The sequence below is a fragment of the Phallusia mammillata genome, chromosome 6 (assembly GCF_965637545.1).
Source record: "Phallusia mammillata chromosome 6, kaPhaMamm4.hap1.1, whole genome shotgun sequence".
Taxonomy (NCBI): domain Eukaryota; kingdom Metazoa; phylum Chordata; class Ascidiacea; order Phlebobranchia; family Ascidiidae; genus Phallusia; species Phallusia mammillata.
In genome coordinates, this window is record NC_137257.1 from 9,762,943 (window position 1) to 9,776,472 (window position 13,530).

Genomic DNA, 13,530 nt, shown 5'->3' on the forward strand with positions numbered 1-13,530 from the left:
GCTTTCTGCACGGTTTTTACGCAGTTAAAAATTGTTCGTCTATATTCGTCTATATCAGTGGTTCTCAACCTTTTTTCTTTCGTGGCCCACTTTCATTGCACAAAAATTCTGTGTCCCAGTAAATTTTTATGAAAGAAAGAAACAACTACAAAGTAGGTTCAGAACAAAAAAAACTGCAGGACATATTTCAAACAGATAATAAGTTCAAAATATGTTAATGCAAAAAATCATAAAACAGCACTTTCCCTTCTTTAATCAAGCACTTTCAGTTATGACCGAATAATTGGACAATTCATATTCTGCTATTATCTGGCTTTATTGTAATCACAAAGTAGTTTATTACATCATAAACATACGGGGTTGCAGAAACTCAAAGTAACTTTATAACGTAAATAGAATAATTCAAATTAATTTACATTCCTTCTCAATTCCTCCCCAAGCCATTATTCTTGTAAAATTGAGTGTAGTGACACAAATGAAATGGGCCATGGCCCACTGGTTGAGAACCGCTGGTCTATATAAAACATATTTTCAGTTTTTATTGTTTACTTGTATATTTACTAGTATGTCAGTTTGGGTTAAAACTCTGTTTCGAAATATAAAAGAGTCAAATCATACATGATGTAAAATTTTCGAGACAGATTAAATTGTTTAAACTGTAAAACAAAAGTCGCACATTATAGTTGTATAATACCGAATCCGGAAATACTAGTGTAACGTGGGACGTTGGTGCAGCCAGTAATAGGGGGCAAAAAATAAGAACATGTGTTAGTAAAAGAGGCTGGGGTCCGACAGTATTGATGGATCATGGCTATAAACGTGCTGTAGCTTAACCGATATCATGCGTCAAACCCGTCAATTTACTTTCGTAACTTTTTATCAACATTAGCAGTGAAACAAAGCAAAGCATTTTCATTTCAAAAGCGTGCTATTGTATAGCCTTTTTGGATCATGTTGCAAGCTTGTAATATTACTTACCACGACATAATCGCTTGTGCAACCGTTTGTGTAGTATATCTTAACGTTTTGGTCGCAAAACCCTATGGGGAGCCAGGCACTTTTGGGGGTGTCGAGAATACTTAAGATAACCTTACCGATTTAACAATTTCGCACGCTATCGTAATGCTTTAGTTTTGTTTGTAGTGTCTTACAAAGAATTGCGAAAGCAAGCAATTAGCTTTATTATCAAGCCTTATCTGAAATATCTAGACTTCAGCCATGTGTCTTGTATAAACCACGAGGTGCTTTGAACATTGGAGATATACCGTTATCAAAAACTAATTGGCTGCAAATGTGAAAAGCTTTGTCCAAATGTCCAATTAGTTTTTGATAATGATGTGTGCACAACCCAGTAGTCTCTAGGTTTGTAAAGAGCGTACAGAACGGGAGGTCGCATTGTATTAAAAAATCTCAAAAGAGGATCTCAAGGTATAGAAACTTGTGAGAACTATCGACCAAGCGGGAAAAAGTTGATTGGAATACACTTAGACTTTCTGTAGTTTCAATGTGTTAGTGGTATAAACAAGCTGTCTCTGTCGGGTATATTGTAACAACTATTGCCTTCCAGCAGTTTTATTATAAAGCAATCAACGTTTCGGCCTTCGACACAAGATCCTTCCATTAGGTTTATGACACAATAACAAACACATCTTTTCTATGAAGTAAGTTACAAAAACAGAGACAACACGCTTATATGTTGAGTTGAGTTGAGTTGAGTTTATTTCGCCGGTGATACAAATCGTAGCAGCACAATTGCGCTAAAATATTCACCAAGCCGGAAATAGCTGCGCAACGTTGGGACGTTATAAAGCGCGACAAAGGTAAGGGCACAATTGGTGGAAAGATGATAAACGCGCTGCAGCTACACCGTTACTTAAAGCGTTATGTGGTAGGGACTCACATCAGAGGGTGAGTTTGGCGCATTGGGACATCAAGACTGGGGGGAAACGTTGGTGGAACCAGTCAGGTTGGGACCTAAAAGCTAACCACCCGTGTTAGGGAAAGAGGGTGGGGTTCAACAGGAAAAGAAACCACCAAAAGAAACCCTGTTGGATAGTTTCCGGCGCCAGAAGAAAGGGTGCAACACAAACATAGTGAGGATACAAACATACTGGCACAAACGAAATCACAAAAACCTTTACTGCAGTAAAAATGTTTTTGTACATTGATATAGTTTTAAACACCGTATGTATCCACAAAACACAGAGTACTAATATGATTGATATAATCGTTGGCTATTAAACAATGAAGAAAAAGGTTAATGTATCTTCTACGTCTACGAATTATAAACAAAAAACTTTAAAGCAAGAAACATGTTAACTTATTAGCTTCGAGACGAAATCATATATATGTGATGCAAAACAAATGAAACAACACCATAACATGTTTAACACAAAATACAGAACAAGTGGTAATGATAATGGTTTGCTTGCACAAACAAATACCGCAGTGTTATGTCCCTTTTTTCGATAAACCAACACCGGATGAGACAGTTGCTATTTTTACATCTTTTTCCCAGGCATTGATAATAACTCTGGGTCTTTCTGAATTCACATCTTCCACAGCTTCATCGCCTTTGTAAGCTGATTCGAACGGAACCACTACATTCGTAGTTTGTCTGCTTGACAACAGTTTGAAGGGAAACAACCTTGTGCCATAATCAGGAAAAGAAAATATCAAAGAGACCACGTTCAAAACAGAGTTTCCAAAAACAATGTGACCAAAAAAGATTTCAGATATGTAAGATGTAAAAAAGTCCATGAATACAAGAGCGACAGTCATGATCAAATCTGACAGGATGCACACGGCAGCGGTGCTTGCAGAACGAACATACACTGTGTTGACATCTGCTAAATGTGAGAAGTATTTGAAAAAAAGGTAAAAGCAGAAGCAGCAACAAGATCAGTTGTGAAATTGAAAAACCAATTGTGCTGATTACAAACAGGATCAGTGATACGGGGTGTTTTCCACATATGCCCATGGTCATTGGTATTACTGTGTTGACTGTAATGGCCATGAGTTGCACAGTAGAAAAGATTACAATTCCGAACAAGGCAACCAGACTCAACCTTTGCGCCTTTCTGGTCCATTTTGATGTTGTGTGTACTAAGTTGTAAACTGAATGTTGTCTAACCCACAAAGACAAGTAGACAAAGAAACGAGAAAAAGCACTAAATGCACGAAGTAGGTTTATGACCCATCTGCAAACTGCAAAGGAAATAACAATTTGACTGGATTCCGAAGATTTTTGTGCCGCGTACCCAAGCAGCATAATACAAGCCAATGTGCACAATCTGTTGTTCAGCTTTAACCCTGGTTGATTTGAAGTGAACTGGTAGACTGCCGATGCTATTGTCAAGTACAAAGCGATCAGAATCAAAATTCCAAGTGAGCTCCATTCTGCAGCTAACATTGCTGGGCTTGGTTCAGTTGCATTTTGTACAAAATAAAGAGAGGTGTTGTTTGTCATGTTTGTAACTAAAAACAGACAGTTTAACGAATTTCTCTCTGTGTAAACTTTTTACAATCTAAGGCAAAGAAAAAAGAAACTAGTTTTGTTGTTCTAAAATAATACAGCATTTTGTAAATTTTTCTTGAAATCCCCCAAGTAAAGCAACTGCGAGATTCAGGGTCATTAAAATCAGACACTGATGATGCTATAAAAGCGAAATGCATTTGTTTTCGTAAAACAAATAATATACAACGACCGATTTAGTATTTTTTTTAATCTAAATTTTTTAAATATTGCATTTAGGTTACGATTTTCAGTTCAATTACATCAATTTAAACACCAATTTAAAAAGAAAATCTTTTCAAATTTTAAGGAAACACAAAATCGACACTAGTGAAAGTCTACAGCATGTCTGTCTTAAACTTTAAGCTTGTATAAAATCTGCGATAATGTGGTCTTTTATACATACAAATACTCATTCTCATCTGTTATGGAAACGTAGTGTTTACCCGAAATTTCCAAACCTACTGCATTTTAAGCCATTCGATTATGCAGCATTTAAACCGTTTATACCCCGCGAAAAAGAGAACAGATTTGACTTCGTAATAATCGGTTTGAAAACCACATATGGCGCGAATTTGTTTTTGAAGATCATGTTTCAGTTCATTCAGGTTTATTGAACAGTGGCATGTTTTAATGTTCGTATTTAAATGAATTACAGAATAAAATATTTAACAGCAGGCGGCTAAACCAAACATTGCCTATTGTTGGACAGCGTGATGAGCAATGATTAATTTCAGTATAATTGTTAAAAAAACTACAGCTGTTACTTTTCAAAGAGGTAAATTAAAGGCTCGTAGTATTTTCGGTTTAATCACTAATAAGTTTAGTTTTATTACCACTTATGGCTAAATCAGTTTACAATATCTAAACACTGCATGTTTTGTAGTGTTACAAGAATGTGGATAAAACTTTTGAGTGGGTTATCGCTTTCAAATATTTGTCTTTGAAAATCTAAAAATAATCGAACCATTTTATACCACACTCAATTCGCACAAACACGTGTGTGGGGACCTAATCGTTTTCGCCTGCAAAACCAATCATACGTGTAGATCGAATGGCGTGTATAGTAAATCAGTACATAGGATAGGGAATATATAAAATTAAAGTATATAACAAAGCTACCTTTCTGGTTTTAGTAGTACAAGGTGAACACTGGTGTAATTTAAATCTGGGTTGACACTTCAAGAAACAGAAATACATTTTCTCGGTGGTTTTCGCAGCTGTAGCAGTGATCGGTGTACTGATGGTCCGTCACCAAACTAACAGTTGTACATAACCAAATAGCTTTCGTCTTCATACTTTTTTTTGGGTCTCTTCTACATTGTTTTTATAGAATAAAAAGGTGTAAATGTTCCCAAAAGTTAGTTTCATTAGACTAATAAAAAAAACAATGTAAAAAAATCAATGATTGGGCGAGAGTAAAAAAAAAGGTTGTAGCAAACAGTACAAAAATGAAGGAGTCTGTACCTGCTATGTAACCTAAAATGAGCAGTGAGCACAACTGTGGTAGGCTATATGTTACTTAAAATAACCTAGTCGTATATATGTGCACAAAACGGTAAACAAATCTTACAGCATTTACTTGCAGACAATTCCTTTTGGTTTGAACACCGACAAAGGTTTCAATAAATTCTGTACATATTAAAGTTAGATTTAGCAGTAAATTTGACAAAACCTATTGAAAAATTTCTTAACTTTTTGAGTTTTGCAGAAGAATAGAAAGTTAAAAGTGGTCTCAAATAATGGAATATTCAACAGGTACTTAAAGTTATAAAATTACACAATCAAAATTAAATTGTAACACTTATATTAACAATACTTGTAGCTCCTATAAACACTGCTTTGCAGCAGTTAAAAACGGATTTTACTATTGTTTATACTCAAAACCGAAAATAAATGAACTTGGTACCGAAATGAATAAGAAAATTAAGGTAACACAGAATAGCAGACAAAGGGTAGAAATTTAGAAGTTACCGAAGCGTACGAAATAAACAAGTTCAGAAACAAAATGCACATAAGGATAAACTGTCACCTTGAAAACACCGACCATATGTGCGCCAGGAAATGTAAAGATAACTATTTAATACCTAACTACACTGCCAACAGTGGCGGCAAAGTTGTGAATTTTGTACTAGGAGTTCATCACAGCAGGTGTATTAGTGCACGTGATAAACATAAGTTACCATACAACTCTGTCTGTATGTTTGCCTAAGCGAATCAAATGTACAGTTTAGTTAGTGTGTTCCTAAAACCAGTTAAATACGATTTAATGCACATGACAACTTTAATACATTGGTTTTCAACCGAAGCGAAAATAAACGAAAAAGAGGCAGGCCTACTATAGACGAATTCCCCCATCTTAACCCGAGCTTTCACTTAAGACTGATGTAACTGGTGGCATGCTTTTTTTCTTAGTTGTGAGATAAACATCTCAAATCGGTGTCGTGGGGGGTCTGTCAATCACTTTGGTTGCGTCTTCCGTATCCAGAGAATGTGATGACGTGGCGGAATGCCATTGGTTCGCACGAGGGCGTTGCGGCAACGGGTGCCGGCGCAAAGGGGAAACCCCTGTATGTACAATTTGTTTACACGGTTCCAATTCATAAATAGTATTTTAAAGAACATATAAAAGTAGCAGTTTTTACCCGTGACTGAATCCTCACTTGAACTTGTGCCGTTGCTATCATCTTCATCACTGGATGAATCGGATTCCTCTTCAGGGGGAACTTCTGCTCCGGGAAAGATGTATCGGTGCTTCCCGTCGTAATAATAGCAACCGGCTAAAAGCACGACAGATTTTAAAGCAACCGAAAGACAGTTGCGGGGTTTTTTAAAGTCCCCTCGACTTGTCCACCAACGTCCCACCCCCCAGTAGTGTATACTAGGGATGTGCCAAAACTGCAAATGTTCTGTTTGGTCGAGCACCGAGCATCTCACGTTAATTCTCGGTGCTCGGCCGAGTACCCACGGTACATTGTGACGTCACAAACATTCCCTATTCCACGCTAGTTTTGTAGCTTTCCAAGGTCTCTTGCGTCACCAGTGGTGTATTAGGCTATACAGGCCCGAGAAGTACGCGTTTTCGCCATCTACAGCATTATATATAAAACAGTCATTTTTATTCTTAGATACCATTTCGAGCAGTAGTTTCGTATGTTAGTAGAGTATGAATATGTAAATTTATACTCGGGTCAGTTTTTGCTACTGCTCGGCCGAGCACCGAGCATCAAAAACAGCGATGCTCGGTACCGCGTACTCGGTCCATCCCTAGGGTACACCCACAATCGGCTAACTTTACTTTCTGGCGAGTTCCTGTTACACGTAACGATTGGTTTCGCACGTTTAGCACTTATCCATCAATTAAAACCTTAAAGATATCAACTTCCGTGGTACTTCAAGTAGGGACTTACCCGGTAGTCTTTTGCTGATCGACTGCTTCCATCTACTTTGCCAAAAGCCTCTCATCGCTATCTTCTCTGCAGAATCTTCTTTTGAATTCACGTCTTGTGAAGACACAGTTTTGTCTTCACGATCATGAAGTTTTTTCTTATATGAATCGTTTTGCGATATTTCAGCAATTGATTCGGAATCGGTACTATTTTTTATTATTTCGTGATTTGATGTTTGATCATCAATTTTGTCCACGTTCATGGGAGCATTTCGTGATGTATCACGAGCTGCTTCATTACCTGTACCATTCACGGCATGATCATGGTTAGTGCTACCTGTTATTACAGCATTTTTTTGTGAAACATTACTCGAGGATTCACATGACGTGACGTTTTCACTGTTTTCCCCCGATATCATGTCGTGATTGGAATCAAAAGCATCACGATTCCCTGAATTCACGGTTTGTAAAACTTTTGAGGTTTTCTGTTGTTTGTCGGTCAGAGGTAGATTTTCTTCTCGATTTTCTTGTAACGTTGTTTCTGTTATGACGTCACCATTGGATGATGACGTCATGTCGCACTTACTTTTGAAAACGCTTGTGTCGGGTGTTTCTACTGTGCTATCGTGTTGTTCGCTTACTTGCTTTTCAGGAGTGTTTGAAGCGTCTGGCAGACTTGTAATCTCGTTCAATCTGTGAAAATTATGTAAAATTAGTAGGTACGTTATAATCGAAGGAAATTCAAAAATACAATATTAAAGTACGACAAGACCATAGAAGGCGTAAACCCGAATCAGCCAGTCACCAAGCAATCCCATGTGGCAAGGCGTATGCTACATTTTCTGACAGGCTAATTCAGTATTACGCCTTCAATGGACTTGTCATACTATGATTTGTATATGAGTGTGCCGTGGTCGCTGGTCTCCGTTTTAAATTTATGTTCATCGTAACTGTTACAATACGTTAATTAGCGTAGCTTGATATTATTAAAAGGTTGGGGGGAATAAGTTTACCCAATGGTTCATCGTAATAACAATATCATTATCACAACAAACACCGAGACTTATACTTTTAAGTTAGAAAAATAGGTTTGTTGTTGCAAGTTTGTAGGGCAAAAATCTGCAAAAGGAACAGTTTAATGGTCTTACTCTTCAGTGTCTTCCACCAAGCTAGCGAATTCATCTCCAAGACTCCGACAAATTTCGGCAACAATCGTATCTCCATCTCCCAATAAATCCACGTCAAATGTAAGATGGTTAAGAGCTTCACGATTGATGAGAATTTGTGGCACTTCGGCGGGAATCGAACCTAATACGCCAGATTTTGAGAAAGAGTTTTACGAATAAAAAAACGAGTAAAGACAGACCAATTCAAAAGCATTGATAAAAAAAAAACATTCGTATGTTACGTATAGCAAGTTCATTCGCAGGCAAGACCATAGGTTTTCCGGTTCAGTCGGAGCAAAGTTGTAAACGGGGCTAAAATTGGAACCAGAAATCCGACCGAAACCGAATCGTTTTTTGGAAGCCCGTTTAAGCCCAAAACTGTGATTGATGAGGGCTATACAAAGACCTGTCCGGAAAAACAAAGACAACAGACACAACATAGAAAATAGTCTTAAACATGGCGTTTTGGGGCTGTTAGGCATTAGCTTTAGTCCAGCAGCAACTAGCTGCTTGAATTTATTTGAAAATAAATACTGACACAAAGTGTACAGTCTGACCCGAATCCAGCCATTTTTTGAAGAAACCTATAAGTTTTTTGCGAAACCTATAGGGCTTATAAGCCCGAACGCGACTCGACTTACAACTCTAAATCAGTGTGTTCGATATTACGAACCAAGTCACACGATTGAAAAACACGACTATGATTCTCCACTGAACTTACTTGGTATAAGTGCTACAGGACGGACTTTCAGCGCAGAACCAATAACGATCAAAAGGTCAGCTTCTTCCTTATCTGCAACCATTTGGCGGTGAAAATGGTCCGGTAGGTTTTCCCCAAAGAACACGATGTCAGGTTTTAGGATGCCTGGCTCGTCTCCAGTGCAGTTCGGGCAGCGGGGAATTACCTGACGGGAAAAAGCAAAACTCATTTATAATACACAGTCTGTTACAATAATGAAGTAGATAAATCGAAATATAAAATACAGAACAAACAAAATTATGTGTCAAAAAGTATTTTATTACAAAAATACATTACCCAACTCTTACAATTATGTTTTTTAACAAACTAGTGAGGACAGGAAAATATTTACAAACACACATAAAGTTACAATACCGTAATGGTTTCCTATGTACTTTGGAACACTATATACAGATCTGTTCATAAGTTTAATGGTAAAAATAATAGCCCAAATAGACGTAAAAAGCGGCATAAACATTTGCCGAAACGTTGGAACTATAAATCATGTCGCATTTTACGTCTATTTGGGCCGTTATTTTCACCATTAAACACATAAAGTTATTATCTAATACTCAACATTGTAGTTTGTACCTGGTTGAAAATATCTTCTCTGATTGTCTCACAGTCAGTTTTGTATTTGCAAATTTGACAACTGGCTGTGGCAAATGACCCTGTTACAAACATTTAGAAAACATCAACACTTGTATACAACAAATTTGTAGTGATGACAATTTTTACAAAATAGTTCCAAAAATAATCAAAAAATCAAAATTATCCAAAAAAACTGTTCTTGAACACTGAAATAAACAGAAAACATTTTGGGCAATATTAACACATTGGATAAACAAATGCACAGACTTTCCTACCATGGCATTGAACAACATTTTTAATTCCAGCAACTTGTTCAAGTGTGTCAATGTTCTGTGTGTAGTTTCTTAACAGTCTGCCTGTGGAGTCCAGCATAGCTATAAACCTGAAACAAAGGAGAAAGGACACTTAGCACTATTAATGCACAGATACGTCTGGTTGATTGTAACTTCAATTTGCCAAGATCTTTAGTTCCTGATAATCCAGATATAAACTGCCAGTAAAGTTAACAGAGTTGGTTTAATTCAATTCAGAGTAAAATTTGTACAACAGAATAGTTTATTAAACTTACCTGTGTATTCTACTGGGCTTGTACTGTCCAGGATAAATTTCCTTGGCAAATTTAAAAAATGGCCTTGGATCTTGTCGAAAGTAAGATATATCAAACATTGACTGAAACCAATATACAACATTTTACAAAAAAACAAGAATATTATGCTTATTTGAACTGTTTGTTAAACTATTAAACATATTTGTTAACTAACAAGGTAAAGCAAAAATAAAATTCCTTTTAAATGTCATATATATGTCAAAAAACATAAATTCTTTTGGTTGGCAATTTTAAAAGAATCATCTAAAGACAGGTGTTTCATTTTTCAACTACAAAATCACATTTTCAATTTGAACCTTTGTCCAGGTAAAACAAGCAATATTTGTCTGGTGAGTTTCATTTTATTACCTCGGGGCTTGGAAGGTCAGGAAAATCAACAGCAAGTCTTGCATATACTCCATCCCTGGACCGAAAGTCAGGAATACCACAAGACACTGAAACCTATTTGAAACAGAATTTTTAAAGGGATGAACTACAACTATACAATAGTACGCATTTACCCCAGCTCCTGTCAAAACAATTATTTTTTTGGATGACCTTATAAGGTTAACAGCATCAGAAAATGTGTTAATATTGGGAAGTTTGCTTCTTCGGGGTGGCTCACTCATCATATGAATAACCTGAAAGAAAAACACATTTGTTCTAAATAACAGTTTTATAAAATTTTGTGTAAATATATAAACTCAATCTGTGTTTATTTTTGGGCTAAAAACATCAGTATGCAAACTTAATGGCATAATTTTGTCAAATTATAAAAACATATTGTTAAACTTTACAATAAATTCACTTCCTAGAATACAGTCACACAAGGATTAACCAAAACAGGCATTTATCAGAATTCGATGTTAACAAAACTGTTTGGTTTGTAATAACAATGACCAAAAGAGCCTGTCCTATACAAAAGTAAAGTATACTATTTCAAATATGCTTGCAACAGCTTATAAAAAATACATTTGCTTACTGTTCAAACAGGATTTATACAATATCATGAAAATTACTGACCAATCTCCATAGAGACCAGTTATCAATCTCCTGTGGTATGTCTTCTACTGTTGGTAAAATCTTTTGCAAGATTTCTCGAGGATCGGTCCCAGCCAACATCTGCTCATGCATCCATTTGTAACAACCTACACAAAAACATCAACATATATATGCAAAAACTTGGATAAACAATATTCATGACCGACAACAATAAATTATACAGTCTAATTACTATTTTTGAGCAGAGATTTTCAAACTTTTAGGACTAACAAAGTATCAAAATGGAGATCTAGCACTGTCAAGCATGTCAACATCATAACATAATCACACTCTTTGAAACCAAACACTATATTACACACATACAACTTTTTTTGCACCCTAACACAAACAGAAACAGTTTGAGAAAAGCAGCCCAAAAAATATCAGTTTCTGTTTGATTTTAATGGTTCTCTTATAAGTAGAACAAAAGTGTGCATGTAAAAGGTTTTTTTTATATCAAAAAAAGTTTCAATACCACTTGATGAAGGGTGCCAATCACTTTCACTTGCTGTTGATGAAGCCGGGGAAGAAGGTTCAGTTTCACAATCTGCTGAATGCTGAATTTTATCCGTAGGTTCACTGCATGCAAAATGTTGATGTCAAAAAAAGGAAAAGCTAAAGCATACTGCAAGATTACAGAAGCTCGCAAAACTTACCAGTCCAAAAGTTTTCCATCTATCTCCTTCTTCCCTTCAACTGTAGCACCCATCAGAATATTAGATGGTTTTTCTGAAATACAAATTAACAAACTCTACAACAGGTTTAGAAAGGTGTTTGATTTTTGTAAGTTTCTTTCAAAAGCATGTGAATATTATTCTATGCCCTTTGTAATGTTAAGTAATATTTGATTTTTGGACACTTAACTGGCTGTGTATATATATATGAGTAATGAGAGTCATAAATAGTAACAGATGAGGTTGTTGTTATCGATTTATGTATTACACCTCACAAGTTTGTGTGTTCAACTTAAATCAAGTGCTGGTTATGAACAGTAATGAATTGGTTTATAGCACAATTTAAAACATTTTCCATGATGAAAAGTTATAACTGCCAATCTTTTTTTATGTAAGCTGGATTGGTACCATAACAAAGCTATGGAATTACATGTTATGTAAATAAAAAAAACGCTGACAAAATCTCCCTACCAAACCAAAATTTCCTGACCAAACACAAAAAATAATCTGGTAATAATAAATGCTTGTACTGTCAACTGAGAAAACATTGAAATTTGATTTGAATTGAATTCTTGAGGATTACAACTTCACAGCCACTCAGAACTTATGAGGTGGTAATACTTTTTTAACAGTTAAACACAGCACAAAAAAAACTATACCAAAGTCTGAATCTTTTGTGTCACATTTATTATCATTGTCCACAGTTCTTCTTTTTTTCACTGGTGTTCCACAGGAGTTTTCGCAAAAGCTTTCCATGATACAGTAATTTGTTTTCCAAATAAAATTTTGAATTTGGCTTCGAAGTTGACTTTCCACCGGAATAAAAATCCCCGTTTTGCCACCATTGTCATTCTGCCAGAATAAAATCGAAAAAAGGAATGCGATACGAGAGAACGTCACGGATAAATGCGCAACGAACGTTTTGGCCAAATCGAAATATTGACAAAATACGCTAACTTCAATGCAATCTTTGAAATGTTTTCGGGCCCATTATATTTTTTAAATTCGCAACATTGCCTCATCTTTTAGTCTATTTTAATAATCCATTTCAAAAAAGTGAACCCGACTCGATAATTACAGAAAAATGCAATTAACTAACACCCACTTTGGACCAAATGCCTATAGTGACGAAATACGCTAAGTTCAATACAATTTTTGAAATCTTTTCGGGCCCATTATTTTTTTTAAATTCGCAACATTGCCTCATCTTTTAGTCTATTTTAATAATCCGTTTTCAAAAAAGTGAACCCGACTCGATAATTACAGCAAAATGCAATTAACTAACACCCACTTTGGACCAAATGCCTACAGTGACGAAATACGCTAAGTTCAATACAATTTTTGAAATCTTTTCGGGCCCATTATTTTCTTTAACTTCGCAACATTGCTCAATCTTGTGGTCTATTTTATTAATCCATTTTCAAAAAAGTGAACCCGACTCGATAATTACAGAAAAATGCAATTAACTAACACCCACTTTGGGCCAAATGCCTACAGTGACGAAAAACGCTAACTTGAATACAATATTTGAAATCTTTTCGGGCCCATTATTTTTTTTAAATTCGCAACATTGACTCATCTTTTAGTCTATTTTAATAATCCGTTTTCAAAAAAGTGAACCCGACTCGATAATTACAGCAAAATGCAATTAACTAACACCCACTTTGGACCAAATGCCTACAGTGACGAAATACGCTAAGTTCAATACAATTTTTGAAATCTTTTCGGGCCCATTATTTTCTTTAAATTCGCAACATTGCCTCATCTTTTAGTCTATTTTAATAATCCATTTTCAAAAAAGTGAACCCGACTCGATAATTACAGAAAAATG

The 13,530-nt window shown here is 35.8% G+C and overlaps 1 protein-coding gene across 1 annotated transcript; it reads right to left on the reverse strand.

Annotated features, from left to right (window-relative positions):
- Positions 1-4,859: 4,859 nt before the first annotated feature.
- Positions 4,860-12,559, reverse strand: LOC145232292 (uncharacterized). Its single transcript, XM_080096883.1, has 14 exons — positions 12,359-12,559; positions 11,682-11,754; positions 11,501-11,604; positions 11,008-11,132; positions 10,506-10,625; positions 10,354-10,446; positions 9,967-10,067; positions 9,674-9,780; positions 9,399-9,478; positions 8,790-8,973; positions 8,051-8,210; positions 6,925-7,595; positions 6,160-6,294; positions 4,860-6,082 (listed from the first exon to the last, which is right to left on the reverse strand). Exons 1-14 carry the CDS (start codon positions 12,453-12,455, stop codon positions 5,946-5,948), a joined length of 2,187 nt encoding a protein of 728 aa, XP_079953009.1. The 5' UTR covers positions 12,456-12,559; the 3' UTR covers positions 4,860-5,945.
- Between the last annotated feature and the right edge of the window lie 971 nt (positions 12,560-13,530).